Source organism: Pseudonaja textilis, chromosome 3 (assembly GCF_049901715.1).
Source record: "Pseudonaja textilis isolate UNSWEBS1 chromosome 3, rPseTex1.2, whole genome shotgun sequence".
Taxonomy (NCBI): Eukaryota; Metazoa; Chordata; class Lepidosauria; order Squamata; family Elapidae; genus Pseudonaja; species Pseudonaja textilis.
This window is the reverse complement of record NC_141992.1, coordinates 102,082,772-102,109,694: the sequence shown is the minus strand read 5'-3', so window position 1 is coordinate 102,109,694 and position 26,923 is coordinate 102,082,772. Positions and strand designations below refer to the sequence as shown.

General features: G+C 38.8%; 2 protein-coding genes across 6 annotated transcripts in view; one reads left to right on the top strand and one right to left on the bottom strand.

Annotated features, from left to right (window-relative positions):
• Positions 1 to 19,871, top strand: part of PRRC2C (proline rich coiled-coil 2C) — a 79,361-nt gene extending 59,490 nt beyond the window's left edge. For 2 of the 5 annotated variants that reach the window (XM_087930506.1, XM_026703391.2), the window contains exons 29-35: positions 4,020 to 4,254; positions 7,055 to 7,177; positions 9,436 to 9,648; positions 10,179 to 10,279; positions 15,148 to 15,268; positions 16,225 to 16,461; positions 18,198 to 19,871. In XM_087930506.1, the coding sequence (XP_087786632.1) occupies positions 4,020 to 4,254; positions 7,055 to 7,177; positions 9,436 to 9,648; positions 10,179 to 10,279; positions 15,148 to 15,268; positions 16,225 to 16,461; positions 18,198 to 18,452 (1,285 nt within the window). In that variant the 3' untranslated portion in view covers positions 18,453 to 19,871. The remainder of the gene's footprint in view (positions 1 to 4,019; positions 4,255 to 7,054; positions 7,178 to 9,435; positions 9,649 to 10,178; positions 10,280 to 15,147; positions 15,269 to 16,224; positions 16,462 to 18,197) is intronic. The other 3 variants (XM_026703392.2, XM_026703394.2, XM_026703393.2) reach the window with 3 other exon arrangements.
• Positions 19,872 to 21,903: 2,032 nt separating this feature from the next.
• LOC148126238 (uncharacterized) lies at positions 21,904 to 23,438 on the bottom strand. Its single transcript, XM_087930505.1, has one exon. It carries the CDS (start codon positions 23,396 to 23,398, stop codon positions 22,667 to 22,669), a length of 732 nt encoding a protein of 243 aa, XP_087786631.1. The 5' UTR covers positions 23,399 to 23,438; the 3' UTR covers positions 21,904 to 22,666.
• Between the last annotated feature and the right edge of the window lie 3,485 nt (positions 23,439 to 26,923).

Sequence of the window (26,923 nt, the reverse complement as noted above, 5' to 3'; positions counted from 1 at the left end):
ACAAATACATTTGAAGTTTTACAAATAGGATAAAAAAATCTAAAAATAAAAAAATACTTGTGTAGTTTTACCTGTGATCAACCCTGCCCCTTCAATAATATTTCAACTCTACAAATATTCTAATCAGAAAGTGAAAATATCCTTAATTCAGAAAAAAAGATTAGATTGACTAAAACTATTATTTATTTTAACATTTTTGTGTTTAACAGTGGCTTGTTATTTTTAGAATATGGAATCACAGCTTTGAGCTCTGCTTACACGCTTACTGATTCATAGTAATGCAAGATAAATTGATGCTATAAGAAGGTACTGCCACTCAGCTATGAGTGATTTCTTGCTTTTTCTAAGTTCTCCTCTGTGATGACAAACTTTGTACCATGCCCAATTCCTTATTTAGGATAGAGAAAAGCAATCTCACCACCACATACCAAGCCTTATATTTATTCCCACAAAGTACAACACACAACTCTTGCAGGAAAGTGAATAAATACAGTAGTTTAGAAAAATGCATACTGGCAAAGCATAATGTCAAGTTTTGCCTCTTACCTTATTTATCTTGTTTTATATTCAAAATCACATTTGGAGAGTTTGGCAACAAGTTAGCTGCCCTTAATTTCTTCAAAACCTCCTGCACCAATTTAACATGTAGTCTTAGCTTCAGTATAAATCAATATATCATCAAGATAAACCAAAACTCCCTTATAAAAGTACTCATGCAGCACCTCATTAATTAGCTGCATGAAAATGGTGAGAGCTTGAAGTCTGAACGGCACAACCCAGAACTGAAAACATCCTAACAGACAATTAAACACTCTTTTCCATTCACCCCCCTCTAAAATCCTGATCCAGTAATAAGCAAGTCTAGTTTAGAAAAAAAAATTCTCCCCTTTGCCACAGGGGCCAGCATGTCCTTCATGAAGGGTAGGGGATAAAGATTTTCCTTGCAAGTAGCATTTAAATTCCTATAATCCACACATAATGAGATGTCCTCCTTCTCCCAGAACAGGATGGGGGCGACCACCTTGGGTTTCGTCAGTTTGATGAACCCACGCTCAAGATTTTTGTCTGAATTGTCGCAATTCATCCAGTTCCTAGAGAGTCATAGTGTAAAGTTTTGCCTTAGGTAGTTGGATCCCCAGTAAAATCTCGATGGCACATTCCGTAGGCCTATGGGGGGAAGGTTCATCTGAGGCCGCTTCGTCGAAAACATCCATCAAATCCCGGTATTTCCTGGGGACACCCAGTGGGGCTCCATCTGCCGCAGCCACAGTTCCCTCCTCACTGCGCTATTTTCAGTCTGGTGAGGTTCCTCGTTCTGAATTAGTTCATCCTTAGGGAATCGGAAGATCCCCTCTGTCCAGTCTACCCTGGGGTTCCACTTCTTTAACCAGGTCAGTCCCAGAACTAGGGGCCAGTCCATCCCTAGTGTCACAATGAAAGCAATGGTTTCGGAGGGATTTACCATTGTTAGTTTGAGTGGTTCAGTGGCAAATATGGCCGGGGCATCCCCTGCAATGGACCCATCAAGTTAGTAGAATGAGACTGGGGTTTTTAGTAGCCTTAGTTGAATGCCAGTTCCCCGACCAGAGTTGGACATATTAGGTTTCTTGTGCACCCTAAATCTAGCAATGCCTTAAGTTTCACTTTTATCCCCATTACTGGAATTAACAGTTCTACGGGGGGTGTAAAGGGTTTGACAACCCCACTCACCAAAGGGTCTTCGTAGTCGCTCTCTGACTGACTGGGTTCCTCCACCGGATGGGTCGAAGTTCCTCGCACTGTAACTGATTCCAGTGGGAACTCAACGACTGCAGGGGTCGTCAGGGTGACATCTTTGGAACACGGTGGTGGCTTTGAGGGTTTCCCTCCGACCTGCTTCTCCTTTTCAGGTAGACATTCTCACATGGCACTTTTTTACGCAGTGACCTTCCTTCCTGCAACGGAAGCAGGGGGCTGAGTGCTGCGGGGCAGAGTGAGGTTTGGTTTTCTCCCTTTCCGTGGTGATCTCTTCCAGGAGCAGTTTGCACAGTACTGGTTTCAAGCTTGGTTCTGCTTCCTCAGTCAAGACACACCAGCTGTGCTAAATGGACTGGGGCTCCACGGACAATGCAGGCATTGTATAAGTCGTCATTTAAGCCATCTTTGAACCAACTCATGAGTATTTTCCCTGGGCAATCTACTTGGCAAGTCAGATCATGAAACTCTTTGATGTACTCAGTGTCCTAGTTGCTGGGGATTCCCCGTCAAAGTTGACGCCAAAAAGGGGCACCTTCCGTTCTAAGGGTGGAAGCTGCCTCTAGTCGAGTTGCAAGTCTTGCTTTGTGTTATGCTGTCTCCTGGGTGGATCTTCCATGGTGGAAATGGGTTCATCAGTAGCCCCTGTGACTTCAGCCAATGCCCCTGGGGTTAGGGATCCCTTTTGTTCATCAGTAGTCTCCTTTTGTACTCCCAACTGGCCTGCAGCACAAGCCTGTCATCCTGGATCCTCGTGCTATGGATGGCCTCCCTCGTGAGGTTCATGGCTTCCCTCAGTAATTGGTTGGGCCGGTCTGGAGCTCCCTCCAGTTCATCATTGTCGTAAAGATCTCCCATCTCCTGCTTCCAATCAGGTCGTTGGCTCCCATAGGTAAGGGTGACATCTTTGGTTTTGCCACCCCAGCCTTCCGTCTTCCCAACACCGATGGACCACCTCGGCTTGGCCGTGGTGCCTGAGGTAATGTTCTCCTTGACCCAGGCCTTGAGGGCCTCAATTGAGATTTTGGGGGTTGGGGTTCTCCCCCAGTCTTCATATTCACTGCCCTGGGCAGACATGGTGTGCACGGTCTCCACGGTAAGGCTGTTACCTCTCTGGGTTGACCAGTTTGCAGTTCTTGCCCAATGTAAGGTCTTGTCTCTCCAAACTTCCCAAGAAAGAAGGACTCTTGAAACTGAAGTTGTTCCAAAAGGAGCTTTTTATTGAAAGGTTTGTGATAACAAGAGATCTAGGCAAGAACTGAAGCTTCTCACTTTAAACCAGCGATTTAAAGCAATGGTAACCAAACCCGCCCCACACTACATCATTCAGAGAAACAGAAACTTCACATAGAGCTTAACACAGTAATGCAAGAAACAAAAGCTTCATATACAGATCACTCCATTCCTCCCCCCTTCCTCCCACCAAAATGCCAGCATTCCTGTAGAAATATCTGGGACTTGATACATATACTGTATAAAAATATAGTTGTCTCTCAAAAAAAGGTCCTCTATGTACACCACATACTCACAGTAAAAGGTTGCTAGAGCATGTGCTCTGTTGGTTTTTATGCACATATTTGATGGTGAATGAAATTTTGATAGTTTACTTTTTTTGTTACCAGTTTCCCTTGTATTTATAGATCAGGTTTATACTTAAGCCCTGTGTTTTAAATAATATGGAACTGTACAGTAGTTTAGCCCAGGGGTGGGTTTCAAAAAGTTTTCCTACCTGTTCGATGTGAGCACTTTGTGTGCAGCGTTTGCAACTCACCTTCTGCTGCAAGCCCTGTGTGTAAAACAGCTGATGTGTGGCAATCGTCTGTGCTGCGCAAAGCAGCTGAGGTTGAAAAGCAGGAAATAAAGTTCAGTATAGAGCCAAGGTGGGTGGGAGGGCCCAGCAGCTGATCATTGGAGCTATCGGTTCAGCCAAACCGGTAAGATACTACCACTGGTTTAGCCTGAGAAGACTTTAATTTCTTTCCTCTTAAGCCTCACCAGATGGGTAGAGCATCAAAGAAACCCAAGATTCCAAATTCAGCCATAAATTACATTAAAAGAAGCAGAATTTATAAGCCCACCTTTCAGTTATGCTTTACATTGATTGGAATTCTTTGCCTTAAATAAAACTACAACTATCTTGGTTAAATTACTATATGCAAACCATTGTATTTGCTTGAATACTTTGCTCAGTTTTTTTCAGTGCAGCTTTAAACTTTTCTTGCTGTAACAGCTTTCTAATAAATAATGATATTTAAACAATTAATATAGGCCATTCTTTTAAACAGATCTCAGCAGGCATTTATGCAGAGTGGCTTGTCTCAGCCATCTCCAGTGGTTCTTTCGGGCACAGCTTTACACAACTTCCCAACAGTACAGCATCAAGAACTTGCCAAAGCACAGTCAAGTCTTGCATTTCAACAAACATCCAACACTCAGCCTATTCCTATCTTGTATGAGCACCAATTAGGTCAAGCTTCAGGATTAGGAGGTTCCCAACTTATTGATACACACCTACTCCAGGTAAGAAAAACAATAGATATTAACATGGCTTCTGAGCTTTGGAATTATTGCCTTTTTTGATGTGTAAAAAGGAAACTGGTGTATATAAACATAGTTATGTTGTGTTCTTTATCTATTTCTACAGTGTAATCAGATTACATTGTAAATCATAAGACTTCAGAATTATATATAATTCTAAAGGTTCATAAATTACTGTTAATATTGTATCCACTACTGTTCAACAATTACATTCACTAAAAGAGATTATTCGTTGATTTGAAGTGAGGAATCATCATGTGCTGATCACATCCAGTTACACATTTCCATCCTGGATCAGGCTGAAGATGCCATGAAAATTGTGGTCTGAAGGTCTAGATGTGAAAAAATAGACTGAAGTTATGTCTGAATCAGTGTGGCAGGTCAACCATATAACACCCAAGTTGCAAACGTTGCATTGGCTATCAATAGATTTCTAAAATGCTGGTTGTAACAAAGCTAGGTATTTTCAGGGCTTTCTCTAGGTAAAAGTGTCCTATCCAATATACTTGCCTATAAATGTTCTATATTCCCCAGATGTGGGAGGTGAAAGGATTGGGGTCCCAAAAACAGACACAGATCTACAGAGGAAGCATAACTATTTCTGGCATTAGAGGGTTTTCACACCCATAACTCTTTCATCCCATGGTCAACTCCTAAACCTGTTCATCCCTCCCAGTACCAGACATAATCTAAGCAGAGAGATACAACCTTGACCACATTTCCTACTTGGGTTGAGGTTGAGAAGCTCATTTGGGTATCGTCAGTATACTTCCATGGTATCTTTGTGCAGATGTTTAAAAATGGCAAACAGAAAAAAAACGCTTCTAAATTGGTGTTACCCTACAACAAAGATTGTAGTGTTTGATGTCTTCCCTCAGCACTATCTGCAGTTTTTCAGTTAGGAAGGAGCAGAGCCACTGCAGATAGTGCCCTCTGACTTTCAATGCTCATAGACAGTCCAGAAGGTGTTAAAGGTATGAAAATATTGTCAACTGCCCGGAGTCACATATGTGTGAGTGGGCAGCTATATAAATTTGTTTAATAAATAAATAAAAGTTACTGAGAAATCAAAGTTTATACTTTCCCTTTCTATAGTTCCACTTCTTTCTCATCATCTGTAAAAGCAATCAGCATGAACTCAGTTCCATACCTGGCTTAAGCCTAGACTGGAAAAAGTGCATATCATAACATTTCTTGCAGCTGTAGAATCAGTCTGATATTTTTGTGATTACCACATTGTAAACCACTGTGACTTGTTTAGATTCAACAGTTTATATACCTCCAGCAAATAAACCAAAAAGAAAGTCCTCCAGTTTAGGCTGATGTGTCTATTCATAGACAACAATGACTTGCCCACTGATTGATGAACTGGTAACTTCATGATTAGATTATAGTCCTTGTGGACAGTGCTTGAAGAAGCTACAGCTAACGTGAAATGCAAAGGCTAGGCTACCGACTGGAATATGGCTCTGTGTTCACTTTATACCTGTGCTGAAAGATCTGCATTGACTGCTGATCTATTACCAGCCAGGTTCAGGATGTTGTTTTTACGAAGTCCTATACAACCTGAGAACAGCTTGTCTAAAATAATGTCTTTGGTTACATCCACTTTCCATAAGCACGTAATATATTTAGCATGGATGTTGTTGCCTTTGCCTTTGCTGCTTGGCAGACAAAGAAATTGGCCGTCTCCAAAATAACAGTAATTCTTTGGAATAACCTTCTCTTTATAATGTGCCAGGTTCGATACTGATATATTTTTCCACATTTTTTCTTTTTGCATATATGCTGTATCTCATATTAAGTTGATATGCCCTTTAAATATATATTATCTACTTTTACCTATGCTTTTTCCACCCATGCTCTTTTGTTTATGGTAGTCAGCAGCACCCTGTAAGCAAAGTATTATAAATTTTAGCAAAACAGTGAAAAGATAAGGATCAGGCATCTGACATTCTCATATAACTTAAGGACTGCTCATTATTTTGATTACCCTGCCTGTGATCTCTTGGAGAGTCCCAAAGGTGCTTTTTCAAGAGGCAACTGGGCTTTCTGGCTTTTCTTTGAAGACATTTCATTTCTCATCCAAGAAGCTTCTTCAGCTTCATGGATGAGAAGCGAAACGTCTTCAAAGAAAATGTTTTCTTCAGCTTCTTGGATGAGAAGTGAAACATCTTCAAAGAAAAACCAGAAAGTCCAGTTGCCTCTTCAAAAAGCACCTTAGGGACAACCATGACCTGCATGACTGAGAATCTCCATAGGCGTCTCTTGTCGAGGTCTACAGTTTTTTTGGATTACGATTGTTGGATCATTGTACTTATACTGAGAATAAGCTGACAACCCACCACCACCACCACCACCACCCTCTCTGCCATAGCAATCCCACTGGGAACTTTGAAGGCAATTCTTCACTGTTACCCTATCAATGTGGAAATAATCCTAGTAACTTGGTTGATATAGTTTTTAGATTTCAACCACATCTTTCAGTGCTTACTGAAACTTTACAATAAAGAGTTAATAGAGCAAGATATCTTAGTTTTAGGCAAGTTTTACAAGCAATATATGAAAGCCAAGGTATGTTTAATGCTTTTTTTCTGATTCAGCTGGAAGCTTATACATAAAAGGTATATTTGGTTTATAATAGCTACTTTTCCAAATAGTAAAATATTACAGTAAGCAGAATTATTACCAACAAAATAAAATACTCATATTTGTTCTGCTTTTTCAATTTAAAATAACTTTACTTAGTCACCCAAAAAAATGTTGACCTCTTTCTTTTCAGGCGAGAGCTACTCTTACCCAGGCCTCAAATTTGTATTCTGGACAGGTTCAGCAACCAGGGCAGACAAACTTCTATAATACTGCTCAGTCTCCCAGTACTCTCCAGCAGGTAAACTATGGCATGGTAAATTGCTTCCAATTTTTTTAACTATCCATATTTGTGTGCTATATGTAATACTATAGTTCAATGACAAGAGAATATTCTATTTTGTGCAAAGTAGATAGCACTCTATATAGCAGAAATCTAAAACAATTACTTAACATGGAAGATCACTTTTTAATAATATCATTTTTAACAGATTGCTTTTGCACACAAACTTTTTTTTTTTTTGGAGTGGTGTCCCTCTATTATTAAAATATTCTCTTGTCAGAAGTTTGTTTAATATGAAGCATGTTCACTTTGTTTACCCTTACAGTGATCATAGAGTGAAGATGTAGAGGGTCTTGTTCTTTTTAAAAAGTCTTCAACATCTTCCCCAATTTTGTCTTTTCTGGGATATCTTATATTTTAATTGTTGCTATACATCAACAGATATCCTAATGTATTGAAAACTCAGTAGAGAGTGGATCATAATCTAAATCTTGTTTTCTCAGTGATGCATAAGGAACGTATGACCAGGTTTTTAATACTGTTTTTATGGTCAGATCATTTCCTAGTAACATTTTCAGCCTATTGAGATAATGGTGCTCAGAGTCTCAGATGAAAAGGTTTCTATTAGTCCTTGGTCTTTTATTATCATCACCGTAGCCTTTAGTTGTTTTCATGAAAGACGCACAAGACAACCACCGTATCTTCTGCTAAAAGCAGCTGTCATTAACTAGACAGAAAGTAGCTACTGAGAATGTATTAGTAATGCTAGCATAATACAAGTGAGATGATGCAGAAGAAAAGCATTTTGCCGCTCTTGTGTTGCTATAGTGCTTTACAACTTCCAAACTTTTCAAATTTAAAATAATTCCGAGCCCATATTAAGTTTGATAGTATTTAAGTATTTTTATATGTTTGAATGATTAAAATCCAAATAAGTGAATGAGAACTACTTTGATTCAGCCACTGGCCTAGGAAAGGGGAAACCTAGTCCTCTCTTTGGCATCCTGAAAATCCTCCTGGTCATCTTACACAATATCAACAATCATAGTGTCCTGGAGCAATAGTCAAAAATTAGTATTATCTCTTTAATCATTCCAATCATACTAGAATGGATTAGATGGAAGTGCTATTGGGATACAGTAAGGCATGGGGTTCAGTTTTGTCTCCTATACTATTTAACACGAATTGAGAGTAACGTGACATTTTTTCCCCCATTTTCATCTAATTCAAACAAAGTAATGAAAATCCTGAACCAATTTCTAATATAAGCCTTAGATAAGAAGCGGATTTCCCTCTCGAAAGGGTCTACCTCCCCATCAGAATTAAGTTTGCAGTATGAAATTAAGTCCAATCTCATTTGTAGCACATACAATTTCAATGACACATCATTAACTCAGGCTGGTATGCCACTAGGAAGCTGTCCTCAATGGAAAAAGCTTGGCCACAATCATGTATCCAACTCATGATGGAGTCAGTCACTTTAATGCAATAAACATTGCATTCTTTTTATATTAAATATGGACCAACCTTGTAAATTTCCTTTAATTCAAAATATTGCAACAAGATTATAACATGGAACTGATATAAATGATGCACTGACTTCTGAGCACCTTTCACAATGCTGGCTCAAACTGTTCATAGGGTTGAAGAATTTTCTCTCTTACCTGAACATGCAGGCACAATTCTTTTTTGGATGCCTTTTACTGGGTGTCTTTGACATGGAGTGATTGATGGACAATGATGTAGTATCCCCCAATAAGACTTCCATATTTGCTCTATTTAATGACTAGTTTGGGTAATGAAATGTCTGCAAGAAAACCACCAAGCTCAGAGAACACCAAGGAACTCCCATTTCAACCCTCAGCTCCAAATATTCTCCTTCATCAGTAGTAAATAAGATTGCCTGGTTCGCAAAGTTCAGAATTTCCAAAGCACATTTGCAACGAATATACTGACATTCTATTTCCAAAACCTGTCTGTTTATAGGATTCACAAACAGAATGGATTAAGTATAATGTTGGGAAGTATGGAACAATTTCATTTGTAATGAACATGATCCACATTGTTGTCTGAAAAATTGTTACTGCCCATTTAATTTCAAAGTTTTCTCTGCAACTTTAAAGGATAAAAATCGGAACACTTTTTTCTTCCCTGATTCATAAAAAAAATAGTGACAGGATATATTAACAGTACTATATATGTGTGTATATTTTTTTGTCATGTTCAAACACGACAGTTTTATTTTAATGCAGATAATAAGGTTTGTCTAACACATTGCCATTTTATTCCAGATGACAGTACCTATACCAGGATCACAACTTTCTTTGCCCAACTTTGGATCAGCAGGCCAGCCTTTAATTGCTCTTCCACAATCCCTTCAACCTCCTTTACAGCATACTCCACCACAACCTCAGGCTCAAAGCCTGAGTCGGCCAACACAAGTGGGTCAGCCTTTCAGAGGACTAATTCCAGCTGGCACTCAGCACAGCATTATAACGGGAAAGGTAAGGATGTTTGTGGTAATCTTGCTATACGATAGCACAGAGGTTCCCAAACTTTTATAGTTTCTCAGCACTCTAGCAGTTCTCAAACTCCACACTAGGGTGCTGCAGCAAACTCACAATTCCATTATGTAGTAAAATATCCCTGCAGCTTGCTGCAACATTCAGGGAACCATAGCACATGGTTTGGGAACTACAATGATGGTAGATAGTGAACACTAACAATGATTAAATTAATTTGAATAAGTAGGTAATATATTATACTTTAATTCCCAGAGACTGTTTCAATGGTGGCTATTCCCACCCCCTGTCCCTTCCTAAAAACTTAACTCTGCCTGTCTAAAATATAAAGATTCTATGTAAGTCAATCATTAACTACTTTGTTCAGTACTTTGTTACGTAAGGATGTACATCAATTTTTATTGCCATTTTAGTAAAGGACTTAAAAACTTCCTCTAGTTAAATGAGTATGACCTGATAAACCTATCAGTATTTTATTTTGTACTGTAAATAACCTTGCTGTTTGTCTTCAGATGTCAGAAATGGATTTGAAGGCTTTTGGAAGTGGCATTGATAAGCCAGGCACACCTCCAGTTTCTGGACGAAGCACCACCCCAACTTCTAGCCCTTTCCGGTAAACAAGTATTTTCAAACAAGTCAACTTTACAGATTGTGATGGAGAGAAAAGAGGGGAAATTTAGTATTGAATTAAACTTTAATATAGCAATGCCATTTTGAGAACAGAAATAGAATGCAAGAATTCTGGATGAATAAGGTTGATAATTCAAAGAAATATTTGACTTTATTTTTAACATAACTTTCCCCATGTCCTCCATGGATAGAAAGAACTACTACTTCCAAAAATCCTAGCTAGCACAAGGCCAAAAAAGAATTTCAGAAACAGAAGACAAAAAGCTTTTAAGAAAAACCATAAGAATTTCTTTAAACCCAGAATTCTAAGCAGAGAACTGGGCAGGAAAGCAAGTGTACTGATAGAGGAATAAAAATAGCATATGGGGTGCAAAGAAACCAAATTAAGCTTGGGGTTTTTTTACCTATTGTCTTTACTACTAAGATTAAAAGTGAGACATGGGACCCTGGATTGACTTTTTCAGAGAGGCAAACTGAGGTAATAGAGGTATGTTAGGGCATATTGAGATGCAACCACACATCATTGGGCCTGAGGGCATCAACCCAGGAATACTTAAGGAACTCAAAGGAGAGAATACGAAACTTCTAGCAGAACTATGAAACTTGTCCTTCACATTGACCTTAGTAAACAGAACTGGAAGATAGTCAATATGATATCATTTTTTAAAGAGTCATAGGAAATTATAGGGCAGTCATCCTAACATCCGTTGTGTGCAGATAGATATGAGTGGTAATGAAAAAGGGACAATATTGCAGCAAAAATCACAATGCCAAATTTTTCCTCACCAACTTTCTAGGCATTTTAGGAATGTAAATAGGCACATTAATCAAAGTAATGCTGTCAAGTTTGTATATTCCATCATTTTTTAAAAAATCTGACATTTTTCTTCAAAAGCTCCTGAATATACTTAGTGGGCATGAGATAAGATGATCTATTATTTTGTGGATTGCATTTTTTTAAAAGTAAATAGTTGGAATAAGTAAGCAGTGCTCTAAGTGGAAGGAAATGAGTGGTGTCTCGCAAGGATCTATGTTGGTACTTGTGCTTTTTAAATTGTTCAGAAATTTTCTTGACTTAATGTGGTAGAAAACAAAGTGAGAGTAAAGAGCTCTAAAAGGGTCTCTTTGGTTAGCCAAATGGCAAGTTCAGTTCCATTTGCACTGGTGGAATCTGACACTCATGGGAAAGCTCAGTGAAGATGTCAACCCAAGTATACAGTACTTGCAGAAAAAGGGCCAGTGCTGTGCTAGAGAGCATTAGGAGGAGTATTGAAAATAAAGCTGTCAAGCATTCTAATGCCATTACAAACATCTATGGTAAGTTTCAGTTAAATACTGAATGAATTTCTGATTGCCACATTTGAAGAAAAATAAAGTAGAACTGAAAAGTTGCTGAAGAGGGCAACCAAAATTATTGGAGGTCTGTGTTAAGAGAAAGAACAGGATTTTTGAGGCTTAAAAAATGGCATCTGGTGTAGAACATAAATATGATCAAGGTGTGTGGTATTAGGATCATGAGACATCAATAAAGTGGAAGGAGATTTAGAACAGACAGAATATATTTTTCATGGTGCTCATGTTTGGCCTGTGGAATTTATTGGTACGAGATTGATGGCCGTAATCTGAATGCCTTTATAACAAGCTCAGATAAAACAATAAATAGGTTTCAGTCTCAGTCTTCAGTTCAGTCCTGCTTTTGTGTTCAAGCATAGCCTGCCACCAAATTTCAATTGCAGGGGAAAATGGCAGGACTGTGACTGTTACCTGCTTGTGTGCACTTCAGAAACATTGGGTTGGCAGCATGGAAAGCATACTCGGGTGGGTTTGGACCGATTCATCAAGATTGACCCTATCTTATTTTCTTTTGCGCTTGAAAATAAGCACTCAGGCTTATTTTCGGGAAGGTCTTTTTTTTTTTTGCAGGAGGCAGCGAGCGCAGGGGCCGATGGGAGTGAGATCGCAGCTTCTGCTGGCCCCGCCCTTTTTGTCCACTGTCTGGTTGCCTGCAGCTGCAACAGGCCAAACTCTCGGCATGACGTGGCAGGCACCATGCTGTCTGCCAAGTGGTTGCCCATGCTGCTGCTGGCTTTGTGAAGGCTCTTAGCCCTCGTGGCCAGAGGAGTGGAGATCGGGGTGTGCCAAGAGCTTGGCCCCGATTGAGACCGCGGACAAGCGGACAGTGGGACGGAGTGGGTGGAGCCAGTGGTAGCTGCCCAATTTGCTCCATTCCCAAGCACCCCATAGGCCAACTTTTTGTCAGGGCAGAGAAATGACAGAAACTCAAAAGCTTCATCTGCTTGCAAAGGGAACAATTTGAAACAGAGCGAGGTCTTTGAACCTCTCAAAGGTTCGTCTCCCTCTGGGCAAAAAGTGCACAGCAGTGCCAAGCAGAGGCAGAGGTGATCCCAACACATCACCCACTCCATCCCACCGTCCCTTGGCTTGCCTGCGGGTGTGCCACACAAGGCATCAGGATCGCCTGCCTGCCCCATGCCTCTGCTTCCACCTGCTGCTGGTGACACCACACGAGCCTCCCGTGAGTTAGGCAGCCGCACAGCATATCTGGATCACTTGTATTCTTCCCCCCTGCCCCCGCCGCCTCTACTTCCATGTTCAGACTTATCAGTATTTGCACTACACCAAGGGGCCAGCGGGCTGTGGCTGATGCCAGACACCGTCGGCCCCCCACATGCTTGCCGCTTCTTGTGCTTGTTATGCCCATCTCCCCACTCCCACCCCCCCGGCTTGGTTTTTGGGGTAACACTAAAAAAAAAATCAGCCTAGGCTGATTTTGGGGGAAACACTGTATTTGTCAATTGAAAAGGGACATATGTTTGAAAAGACAATATTATTTTGCAGAAAATAAAACAGTGTTTGATTAATGTCCAGTTTACTGTTATATTACCAGTTATATGAGCCACAGTGGTGCATTGGTTAAAATACCACTGCAGACTACTTTTGCTGACTACAGCTGCCTATAATTTTGGCAGTTCAAACCTCATCAGGCTCAAGGTTGAATTAGCCTGTCACTTATATTTTATATAGCTAAGTCTCCCTTGATTAAAATTTGACTGATGATAATAGCATGGTAACGGTCAGGTTACTTTCTTGGCTATATGGCAGAATTGGCTTGCCATTGCCTTCTGGAATGTATTGGTAGTCTCTCATCCTAGTACTAACCATGGCTTTTCATAGTCAGTTATAAAGCTGACTATCTGCTGTGTCTATATACAGGTAGACCTCGACTTACAACAATTCATTTAGTGACCATTCAAAGTTACAACAGCAATGAAAACAGTGATTTATGATGTGTTTTTCACTTATGTCTGTTGTGGCATCCCCCAGAGTCACGTAATCAAAATTTCAATGCTTGGCAACTGGCTCATATTTACAAAGGTTGCAGGGTGCCAGGGTCATGCAATCATTTTTTGCAACCTTCTAACAAAGTCAGTGGGAAAGCCATATTCACTTAACAACCGTGTTACTAACTTAATAACTGCAGTGATTCATTCAACAATTGTGATAAGAAAGGTCGTAAAATGGGGCAATATTCACTTAACAGATGATTTGCTTAGTAACAAAATTCTGGGCTCAGTTGTCGTAAGATGGGGACTACCTATAATCATAATATTTTTGGTTGAATTCCAAATATTACATAGATGAAACAATTACTGAAACATCTCTTATTTAGGAATTTTATTGACTAAGTTGATCTGGACAATTTTGTTAGCCCTTGTGTTATGCTACGCTCTAATTTTTACAGGAGTCTATAAACAAGTGAAAATAGAAAGGCCACTACTTTTGAAAACCAACAAGTATCTTGCCAACATTTTTGAAATGTATTGCTTTCCTGAAAAACAGAAAGCAGATAAAGGAAGTGCAAGAAGTGGGAAACTGACTTCCAAAGATGTTCTTATATCTCTATGAGAAGATTACCCTTGTGGAATAATTCTTTCATGCCACATTGCAAACTGCTTTTTGATACAAATTTTAATTTACAAAAACAGCTATCTAGTGGGGCTTTTAGGAAAGTTTTCATTGCATTTACAATTCATTAGATTCTGGCCATTGTTACCTGAGTAAGTAACGGAAGGGTTGGAGTAGGATTAGGGTGATATATAGTGTAGAGATTAATAGATTTTATATATTAGTTAGAATAAAACCTTGTGTCGAATATATGTAGTGATCGGATTAAGAGTTCTTTATATTTTAATATAACAAGCATCCTAAATACTAGTCATTAATGTTATAAGCAGTTGTGGTATCTTATGAAGCTATTTAAGCTACCCATCTCATACAGATTGCCAAGAAAAAATTAGAAGAGTATAGTAATATACTCTCAAGATCTTTCATTGTATTGGAGGACTTTTCAAAAATATGGGTTGGTTGCAGAGTATATTACTTACCTTAGCTTGTCTGGATTGACTTCCTTTATGGAAATCCAGAAACCAAGATTTTTTAGATCTAAAGTCAGTAACTTAATTGTTCAAAAACCCACTTGTGTCACTCAGAAGTACAATGAACATCAAGTACTCTGCTTCTAGTGAGCATCAATAGACTAACACAAAGAAACACAACTTTTAGTTTGAAAACATGCAGTAGTTACACATTTATATTCAATGGAATCCAAAAGAATTACCAAAACTTTATTATTCTCATTATGTGGCTAAAAGTATTAAATGCAATTGAATATGAAACTCATGGTGATGTAGATTATACTGTTAATGCACATTCTGTTGCATAATCTGAAACTATCATTTACTTAATGCATATTTTTCCTCCGGATAAGGTAAAAATATAAAGATTACAAGAATTGATGTATTAACCAACTTAATGTATTTTGTCTTCAAGGGCCGTCTCTACAAGTCCAAACAGTCAGACCAATAAAATGAACACCATTATTTACCAGAAACAATTCCAATCAGCAGCTGTGAGAATGACTCAACCATTTCCTCCTCAGTTTGCACCACAGGTGGGCAGCAGCTGGTTTTCTGCAGTGGGATGGGATATTCATTAGCTTGATTAAACTAATGAATTTTAAATTAAGACTTCCTGGATCCTGAAATAACTCAGATACTTTATTCAGTATGCTTTCCAAATTACAATCAATGTGAGTGTTTTAGTATCAGGAGGAAAGTATTTTGTTTTCAGTTAAATCTATGCTTGTGAAATTGAGAAATTGGACTGCAAACGGATGACCACAGACTTCCCCACATGGCTCTCATTATAATCCAAGGTTAATCATTTGAAGGGAGAAGGATAAAATAGCCTGTCAGAGAAGGGTTTCATGCAACTGTTTACAGCACAACGTATTTAGAATGTCTCCTGTGCAGAAAGAATAGGAATTATCAGAGGGCAAAGGTCTCTTTGCATAACCTCCAACATTTCACTCAGATTGTACAGAAACTCATAGTGATTGTTTAGCCCTTAGTCGGTTTCATGAAATGCAGCTGTGAAGTAAATTTCTAAAATAGCTATAGTTGGCAGGAAAAAAAACCCCACACCAATCCCTCTTTAAAAGAATGCAAATGCTGCAAAGCTTCTGATAGGGAGAGATGAGGTGTATACTTTTGACTTGAGACTGCCTTGGGTATTGCATATGAAATTTGCAGCTGCTGGATATTGCGTAGAGGCATTAATCTACATTCTAACAGTTCCTGCATCCTGATATATTTGAGGATGACCTTCTGTTCTCCCCTCTTGGTCCCTGACGTGCTACTACAGTTTTTAAGCACGTTATCCTTAAGATTTTCCCATGTTGAATTTCCCAAACACAGCCAACCTTAACAGAAAAAGTGAACCCACTACTTGGCACTGTTAAATAACAGAGGCATGCTTCCTGCAGAAAAGCCACCATATGATCAGGTTGGCAGTTTGCTAACAGCTAAATGTCTCTCTTTGTTGTTGTTGTTTTTTTCCCCCACTTAGATCCTCTCTCAGCCTAACCTGGTCCCTCCATTGGTAAGAGCCCCACATACTAACACCTTCCCAGCACCTGTTCAGAGGCCGCCAGTGGCACTGGCTAGTCAGATGCCACCTCAGATGACCACAGGTCTTTTGAGCCACCCTCGTTTGCCACATATGGCGAGGGGTCCTTGTGGATCATTCTCTGGAGTCAGAGGCAATCAGGCCCAGGCTGCGATGAAGGCTGAACAAGACATAAAGGTTAGTATTTTTGGATGGCCATGCTGTGTTAACCACAGTACAGTCTTAACAACTTGCAAGGCAAGATACTATTCTTTGTTTAAGATGCAGATTTCCCTCTGAAGTGGCCAAATAGAAATAGCAGAACCCTTCACTAAACTTCCAGCAATAGATTAAGTTCACCTACTTATTTGTAATGCAGTCTAAGATCTGGTCAATTGTATTCATTCTCTGTGTTTTTCTTTCTTCAAGTCTAAAACTCAAGCAAAACCACCCATAGCTGCATTTCACTCCATAAAATTGGTAGCACTTGGAGACTCTCTTCAATGAAACCCTTTTCCCTTAAAATTGAGCTGTTTTGCAAAGTCCATGTGGGGATGTCATAAAAGCAGAAAGAATCTAAAATCAGTGAACTTATGTGGTTGAAAGTGATGGCATCACTTGCTTAATCTTTTCCATTATTTTCATTCATGAAAGAAAGTGTTAATCTGAGAAAAGTGAGACCACTTAATTTATCAACACAAAAAATCTTCATGTTACCCTGTTTTATCCAAGCCCCAGTTGGTGGGTTTTCAGTTTATAAATTAATCTTAAGTAACTTTTGATTGTATTATGTATGTGCTATTCTGTTTTCAAAACAGCATTGGTTCCCAGGGAAAAGCATAGAATTGTGTATTGTTAGTAAAAAGAACAAAGGGGTTTGGTGGCGCAGTAGTTAGAATGCAGTACTGCAGGCTATTTTTGCTGCCTGCCGGCTGCCTGCAGTTCAGCAGTTCAATTCTCACCAGCTCAAGGATGAGTCAGCCTTGTTGGGGGCAATATGCTGACTCTGCAAACCGCTTAAAGAGGGCTGTAAAGCACAGTGAAGCGGTATATAAGTCCAAGTGCTATTGCTATTGCTAAATGAATGTTAGATTACTAAAACTGGAATAAATACAGTTACTTAGAACTAGTATCATAAATGTGCTAGTTGGCTACACAAGAAAAAGGATACACATTTTGTACCAGGCAAGTTTGCGAAAGGGCCCTTTTTGGGAGGGGTTTTGGGTATAAAAAGTTAGAGGCATATTATGGCCCCGTTGTGTCCCTTAACACTACACACACAAGCTGTAAGCTATTTCTTTGCCCCATCTATTCTGAGACCACAAAAGAGCTGTTAAGTATACTTTCTGTGCCTTTTGTACCAAATAATTCCAGACAAATAAAACTTTAAATACTTATTTCAGAGCTTGGTTCATGAATAGATGTCTCTTTTAGTAGTCTTACTGTCCTTATATTGATGAATTTATAGTATCCAAGGGGGGAAACATTTGAAGAAAGTCTTAACTTAGTGTCTGTGATAAATATCTAGTCACTTTGTGCAGTAAAATGGCTATTTTCATATTGTATGAAAACCATTTAATATTATATATCTTATCTGGCAATTTAAATTACTATTTGTGATAACAGTACTCAAAATTATCACTGAACCTCCTAATTCTTGTATTAGTAGAATTCTTGTATTAGTAGAATTTCGATATAAGGGAAACAGTGCTGGTGAGAAATATCAATAGGAGTTGAAGGCCATAGAATGAAAGGCAACTATCATAAGCATATAAAAGAAATTCCCAAAAGATGATACTAGATTCCAGTTTTGAAAAGTATTAGTGGGTTGTTGTTGTTGTTGTTTTAAAAAAAAAGCAACCTTAATGAGCAGAATAAATATCTATGGTTGTTTTGGACTGTTTTGTTTAATGTCACAATCCTTTTTTATTAAGGCAAAACAGAGAGCAGAAGTCATTCAGTCAACACAGAGATTTTTCTCTGAGCAGCAGCAGAGCAAGCCACCTGGAGGCAAAATACAGAAAGTGGGTGACAGTGGGAATAAAGCTCCAGAGGCAGTGACAGACTCCACTTCTGGAATCTGTCAAGACAAAGTGGAAGAGAAACAGAATGCTACAACAGCACCCAAGCCTATTAGAACTGGTCCAATCAAACCTCAGGCCATCAAGACAGAAGAAACAAAATCATAAAATGATGTGTCTATATACAAATATGAAGAGTGAAATGACAGCCAAACAAACCTTTAGCCCAGAGAGGGCAAAGCATACCTGTTCAAAGCTATGAGTAGCAAAAACAGAAACAGATGTGATCATCTATGAGTGCTAAAGATCTGGAATCGGGGGACTTTTCTATGGGACATTTTGTATGCCATTGCATGAATGAATATGATCAATCAGAATTGAAGCACCTGTCTGCTTTTTCAGTGGTGCAAAACTAAATAATGCTCCTGAGGCATTTTATTAGCCAAAGGTAAATATTCTACTTTTTGCTGCTGATTTGTTTAGAGAAGAAGAGCAGATCGGAGAAGACCATGCTGGGATAGAACACTGGGTTTGATTTTGGGTGGCTCATGTTCAAATACGATGTTCTTTCAGAATGGAGCAGGAGAATTTATGACCATGAATAAAGTCATAAAGAGCAGCTTAATCACCCCCCACTTTTCCCTACTTCCCATTACACATTATTTCGTTTTGTAAATGTTTGATGTCAGATTTCCAAGAAAGGCAGGAGGTGGCTGCTACTACAGTTTGATTATGGTGCTGAATTTAACTGAAAAAAAATATTAATTGCTTCTCGTGTTAATATAATATCAGAAGGGCAGTTTTGGGAGTCTCCCTTTTATATTGCCAGTTACATTGAGCTACAATGAAATAGTGCTTGAGAAGAAAGCCTTTGGCCTTGAAATGCTTCTCAATTTATGAGTATAAAGCAGCAAGCATTTGATTTTGGGCCACAAAAACAGATATTTATATCAGAGCTGCATCACACTTTCTGCTCATTGTGCTGGAAAATAGAATCAAGTCAAATAATGCCTTCTTAATTGTATCCTTTAATAGTATAGCTGTAGGAAAAGTACTGTATGATAACTTCTGTGAATGTAAAATATCTCATTCCTGCTTACAATATGTAGTTGTGACTGTGCTATAGCAGAGCTGTAAAATGAAGTTATTCAGACTTTTCAAGTCACTTGGAGGGCACCACATGGCACATCATACCAAACTATTTTCTCTGACAATTTTCCCAACCCCTTTCTGGAACAAAGAATGAATCAAAAACAGTGTAATGTGTATAATTTTGTTCAGATGATGGCAAAATCTGGAAAAGTCTGTTGCTGCTATTGATGCCTAGTGAAATGCTGTTGGTTATCTTTTTTATATAAATATTATAATTTGCATTTTTTTGGAAATTTAGCTGTGATGTCAGCTTTGGGGAAAGATATCCACTTGTACTGTGATTTGGCATTGTACAGAAATTAACAGCCATATTGGTCTAGAAAAGTTTAAACTTTTTTTTTCATTTGTACAGGGGTAACGCACTGTATTAAATATGTAAGGTCTTATTTACATGGGTTTGATTACAGAAACTAATAAAATATTCTCTACATAAAATGTTGGGTCATGTTTTGTACTTAAATTTTGTCCCAATAAGTCATGAACTTAAAATCCTTGTTTTGGGAAACCATCTCTTTTTACCAATTCTGTTCTTACAAGTCTAATTCCAAAGAGGAGAAACTCAGAAAACTCCCCCATGTGATAAATCAGAAAATTATGCAGAATTCTAAAGGGATCTTTAAAATGGGCATATAAGCAGACCGAGATCACTTTGGTACAGGAAGCATCCCACTTAATTATCCTTGCATAAAAGGATTTCAGCATGGCATGCAGCCCAACCAATTTTGTGTAAGATAGCTTCATAGAGACCCAATCTTTTTTTTTTACTTCATTTGACATAGCTGAATTGAATTATGCAATTACCTTTTTAAAAATCTATATCCTAACATTCAACTAATTCTCAGGACTGAATACCAGTAATAAAAAAAATAGAATTGTGGGGAAAATTAAAACACGATAAATCAGAATAGTAAAAAAAAAATCAAAGTACAAAAGCATTTAGTGAGACCATATAGGTCAAAAAGTGTTCCGTTCAGGGGTAAAATCTAACCCACTTAAGCAGCAGTTGCACAGTCAGGATTCCAGTCAGTGCTACCACCAAGGCCTTCCTCATAATGGCTGTATTTGTAAAGGGCACTTACTGAATACTTTTAAGTTCACTGGAAAGCATGCAAACACACATTTTTTTTAGGTATTCCGATTCTTAGGGCATATGAAGAAGTGTTATTTTGGAGCTCATGGCCAAACTTGTACTAATTCACAGAGAAAAAGTAAAAATAGCAACCAGATCCAACACACGAGTTCATGGTTGGAGGTTGACTTTGATGCATTTAGATAGGGGTAGGTAGCACCTTCGAGCATGTATTGAAAATTCCTGGCACTAACAGACTTTTAATTGGTCTCCCCTTCCATTCCTTGTGTCTGATTTTCAGAGACTGCCTGGACAAACCCCTGCAGTATTCTTGGCAAGGTTTTTTAAAAGTGGTTGCTTCCTCCTTCCTAGAGCTGAGAGAAATTGACTCGTCCAAGATCTAGTTGGCATTGTGCCTAAGGCAGGACTAGAATTCACATACTCCTGGTTTCTAGCCTGATGCCATATCCACTACATCAAACTGGTTTAATTGATATTTGGCCACTGTCACGTATTCCCTCCTATAGTCATGAGACTGTCACTCCAGTCTCTGGAAATCTAATTCCTTGGTTGTGGATAAGGTTGTTTGGAAAAGAAAGTGGAGCATTACATTCACAAGCTCTGTTGAATTAAACAATTGTACTTCTAGAGCAGTATATATTTCTCTGGAACTCTTGTGACGTTAGGCATCGGATGTCTGCTAGTAAAAGGGATTGCAAAGCAAGCAAACAAATAAGTATTTGCCTAGGCACAAAGACCGCTTAGGAACATGGTACATACAATGGGGTAACTAAGTCTAAAATTTAGGTGTGAGAGTCTACTATTAAAACACTGCATCTAACTTCAGTATATAAGCAAATTAATGAACGGGCAACATGACATATCTCAAATACACACAATTCATTGCAACATAATTCCTAGCAAATATCTGCAATTTTAGAAAACCATTGCAAAAGAAAGGTGCTGTCTTGAAGGCCTAGAGGTAACCTATATGTGAGAACCAAGAACTTGTAGATGAGCCTGCCAGAAAAGTGGTCACTGCAATTTCTTGTTTTCAGCTGAGGAATTGTGAGGAGCAGTATAGATATGTCATGAGAATGGTTTGAATTTCCATTTGTCAAGCAAAAGGGGTGCTATTAAATTGCATAGTATGACCAATGGCAGAAACCTTAAGGCCCTCCTGAATACTAACATTCTTTTCATCAAAAGGCAAATTTTAATCAGAAAGCCTTTCGAAGTATTCATGCATATACGATTAAATGATGCTTATATGATAAAGTAAAAAAGAACAAAGCAAAATACTGCACCTCAGTTTGCTGAAAGTTAGATGAGGGTTGGTTAGTTGTAAAGACTTGAACAAATTTATTTGCAGTTATTCAAGAGTATAGATAGTCCTTATTTAGCAACTTCCCCCTTTAATGACCAAAGTTACAATGCAACTTTTCAAAGATGAAAAAGTACCTTTGTGACCAATCCTTCTATTCACAACCTTCAGAAGTCTGCAAAGCAAAACAGCAGATCATAAGCACAGTCATGGCTACTCTTAGTGACCATTTGTTTAATGACCAAGTTATGAGCCCCAGTTGTGGTTGCCAAATTAGGATTACATACCCAAGGCCTGTGATGGCGCAGTGGTTAGAATGCAGTATTGCAGACTATGCTGACAGCCGACTGAACGGCAGTTTGGCAGTTTGAATCCCACCAGGCTCAAGGTTGACTCAGCCTTCCATCTTTCCAAGGTGGGTAAAATGAGGACCCAGATTGTTGGGGGCAATAAGCTGACTTTGTAAACCACTTAAAGAGGGCTGTGAAGTTCTGAAGCGGTATATAAGTCTAAGGGCTATTGCTATCTAGACTATAGAATTACTGGATCCAGGAATAAAGCTGATAAATAGCATAAGGGACAACTTTTGCATTCACCCCACACACCAACCTTAATTCAAGAAGCAGCATTGTATGCCATAGCGCTTCTCTTTTGTTCAAATCCATCTCCACCATGATGCTTAAGCACTCAGATCAGCCAGTCCAAAGCAGCAGGATGAAGAAAGCCAAGCTTCCATAGCAAGGGGAGAAGAGTGAAATGAAACAAAGCAAGTGATTGGGTGAATTTGCAGACTTTTTAGCTCAAGCAAAAGTTTTGATATTCTTGGCATATGGTCTATTAGTCAGAGAAGGCCAGATAACTCTCTGCCAGAGAAGGTATGGGCGTTCGATCGATTTGGGCTAGTTGTTCTACATAAGGTGGCAAACCCTGTTCCCTGGGATATAGAGCAACAAGCACGGGGGGTATGTTGTTAGAGAATCGGTGACCACTTTCATTTTGCAAATAACTGGAGGAAATGGATGATGAATAGATAGCATAATGTTTTGGTACAGAAGGAACACAATGTCTGCACTGCCCTGCAGAGTCTAAATCCTTTGCGTTGAGGGAGTAAACAATGCAGTTCTCAGGCATCAGTTGGTGCTCAGATAGATCAATTGCCTCCTGCACAGGAGCTTTGGAAAGTACAGCCCAGCTACCTAGCAAAGGCTTGGTCCTACTTGCTTCTGTTTGAGCTGAGAGCCACAAAGGGTGAGAATGGACACATGATTCAAGGCTGACAGTGTTTTGGTTTTCTTGGCAGCAGACTGGAGAGTTTTTGTTCATGCGATGTGGGCATAAGTTCTCATCACTGGTGGAAAAGTTCTGGTTCTCTAGGAGACACCGCATGTAACTCTGATTGCAAGGACAAGGCAGCCTTTGGTGAGATCTTACTGAGTGGACTCTATAATTGCAAGGCAATCCTCTACTAAGGTCAGGAGGAGATAAATTGTGGATCCCGTGGGAGAAATGGGAAGAGGTATCTGAAAAGGGCGGTGTTAAAGGTGGTGCACAGTAACAGCTCACGTTCATTTTTCTGGGCTTCTGAGTAGTAAATCATCTGGCATCGATGTTTGACCTGTGTGGCAGGGAGAGAAAATGGGAATCATTCAGAAAGACCCTGGGTTTTGCTACTTTACTAAAGCAAACAGTGTTTCTCCAGAGCTGTGAAATTCTATCTAGGTTGACATACCCAAATTTATTAGTGTTTACTAGTAACACATGTTCTGCATTCTATACATTCGTTTTCAGTTTTACAGACTGAATGAAGGGAAAGATTTGGTCAAGTTAACTGCACTTTTGAACCAATTATGTCTAATAGAAGACCCCATCTGCTACTATAGCACACTGCTTCTTGTAAATATGCCAGTGCATCAACTACATTAAATGTAAAATTGTACCGAAATTTGCCCTCCAGATAGATAGCAGATGTATATTTTATTTGTATTATGGATGTGTACCTGTACAATTTAGAAAATTACTGCTTAGTGCCTTAAAATATATATTTGAAAAAGGAACAGAGAAATAGCAACAGAATATAACAATTAGAATAATAGGGAGCAAAACAGAGGTGGTATTCAGCACGGTCTGAACAATTTTGGAGAACCGGTAGCAGAAATTTTGAGTAGTTTGGAGAACTAGCAAATACCAGCTCTGACTGGCCCCACCCCCATCTATTCTCTGCCTCCCGAGCCCCAGATGATTGGCTGGTTCTTCTTTGGTTGCCCTGCACAGGAGAACGGAGCTGGAAAGCAGGTTAGTGGGGTGTGGAGGGAATGGAGATTTTGCAGTACCCTTCCCCTGGAGTGGGATGAGAATGGGCATTTTTCATACCCATTCCCTGCCATGCCCACCAAGCCATGCCCACTAAGCCACACCACGCCCACAGAACCAGTAGTACAAAAATTTGAATCCCACCACTGGAGCAAAAGCAGCTACTGTCAGGGCAACAGCCTATTATAGCATACAGGAAAACAAGCAGACAAAATTTGAGTTGCCTCAATGATAGTCGACATTGATTAAAGATACTCCTGTGTCAACTGAGCAAAGAGCAACCATTCAAAACCTAATCTTGGATAAACATGTAAATCTGATGTTATGGAGTATATCGGAGAAGATGAGAAAAATATCTACTATCTTGACCAAGCCATGCTCTTTGTGCAGCGATGGGTGCGGGGGTCCAATATGATTTAAGAACTCGAACTAGAGGTTCTATTTCACAGATTTCTAGTTTGAAATGTTTGCTTATGGAAACGAGTGTTTGTGACAGAGAAGAAATATGGAAATTCTGGGATGTTGCAGGGAAATTCTCCTGATTTCTGATTTTGGAAGATGGATGATTACAACTTGCCTGGAGTTACTTAGCATTTCATTACTCCCCAGCATGGAGAAATCTGTTCCAATGGATATTTGGCTCCACTAATTCTAGCAGATCATACAACTTAAATAAATAACCTAGATGTGGAGGCCTTTTCTATATTTCTGTGATTAAGGTCATGCCAGTATCAGGTAAAATATAGTTTTATTGAAATTCAGCGTTCTGTGAGGACAAAGGACTGAATAAAATAATTACCCTGCTGATTCTTGGGAGTTTTAAGTCACCCTGGAGATAATTTTGTCAAAGCCATACTGACCTTTGGAAAAATGTCCCCAGTGGTTGAAACAACATTAGAGCCGCTTTGCCTTCTGATTAAAACCCTAAGAAGCTGTTGATTTTGACAATGGTAGTGATGAAATTACTATATTGATGGCTAGCTCAAAGATGGCAGAAAGCTTGGAGAAAGTCCAACTGGATACAAGGCCCAACTGGATATGAGCATATTTGAAGGCTTGGCAACAAATAATTTATTCTTCTAAATTATTCTAGTAGATTTTTTTTTCTTACTGTTGTAAACCTATTGCATTTTGATCTGCAAGGAGAACAAAAAACAGAATTCTCATTAACCAATAATAATTTAATCATGTAAATGTACCTTGATTCGGATGTTGCAGTGGGAGCAGATTAAACTGGTATAGTAATGTTGGCTTTGTCCTATCATAAACCAAAGATGTTTTCATTTAATATAGGCTAATCCTGAATCAGGAAAGATTTCTTACCATGAAACCAGTTCTGGGAGAGTTTCACCATAATTTATTTTTAAAAAAATATTATGTAATACAGTATTTTATTTTGGAAGTAAATGCAGTAATATGGATGAAACTATGTCTCTTAACTGATATCATCTTTTTAGGGTTTTGAGATAGTGGGTCATATTAGCAAGCGAAGGTATGAAATATAAGAGATTATGCATGAAAAAAAAAGATAAAAAGACTGAACCAGGTGAAAAAGTAAGAATACGTGGAGGAATGGTATCAACCCCTTGAGGTAAGGCTGGAAACAGAGTACACCAGCTTGACTGGAATTATACTTTACTGAGAGAGATTATCTCAATAAACATGCTGCTATCTGGGAAGAGATATAAATTATAATAGAAGGCTGGGTCACATGATATGTTAAGCCATAATATGATTTGTTTGATTCGGTCTTAGTATGCCATCTCAGTCCAGTCAACCGTGGTTTATTTGATAAATTAGATCTAAATTGTGGTTTAGTACAATATGTGAACCCACTCAAAGTAAAACAGTTCATTGACTTGAAGATCTAGTTTGGATATTGACTTGAATCAATACAGAGAGTCCTTGACCTATAACCATAATTGAGCCCCAAATCTCTGTTGCTAAGTGAGACAATGGTTAAATGAGTATTGCCTCATTTTACAACTTCCTTGCCAAAGTTGTTAAGTGAATCACTGCAGTTGTTAAGTTAGTAATACAGTTAAGTGATTCTGGCTTCCCCATTGACTTTGCTTGTCAGAAGGTTGCAAAAGGAGACCCTGGGACACTGCAACAGTCATTAAATACGATCCAGTTGCGAGGCGTCTGAATTTTGATCACATGACCATGGAGATGTTGCAATAGTCCTAACTGTGAAAATTGATCTGAAGTCTCTTTTTTTCAGTGCTATTGTAACTTTGAACAGTCACTAAATGAACTGTTGTAAGCCAAGGGACTACTTGCAATATTTTTCTTTAAAGCGAATTATATAGAGTCCTCAAATTCCCACCCCACCCCATCCCATTTTTCCCAAAAAGATTGCAAGTTAAGGAAATTAAATGAAGATTCTTTATTATTATATCTAGTGTTGATGTATTTTTATGGGTGGGTGGGAATACCTGGATGATTAGATTGTTGAAAGGTCCGGACAGGGTCTAGAACACTCCAGTTATGCTTCTATATCTCTGAACCTGATATGCCTCTGGAGCTCAGCTTTCTCTAAATAAGAAATATAGATTTTCACTGCAATATTTGTTACTTGACTGGATCATTAAGGCACTGCCCTTCCTTAGTTGGGAGATCAAATACAGCTGGAGCAAGTTCTTAGACTGATTCACACATTTTCATCTGGAGGTATATTTTGTCAGTTCCATAATTGTGTGTCCTGTTTCCAAAATTTCTGATTATAGGAAACAAGATACCGGACCAAATAGTTTTCTAGTGCTATCAGATTCTTAGGATACA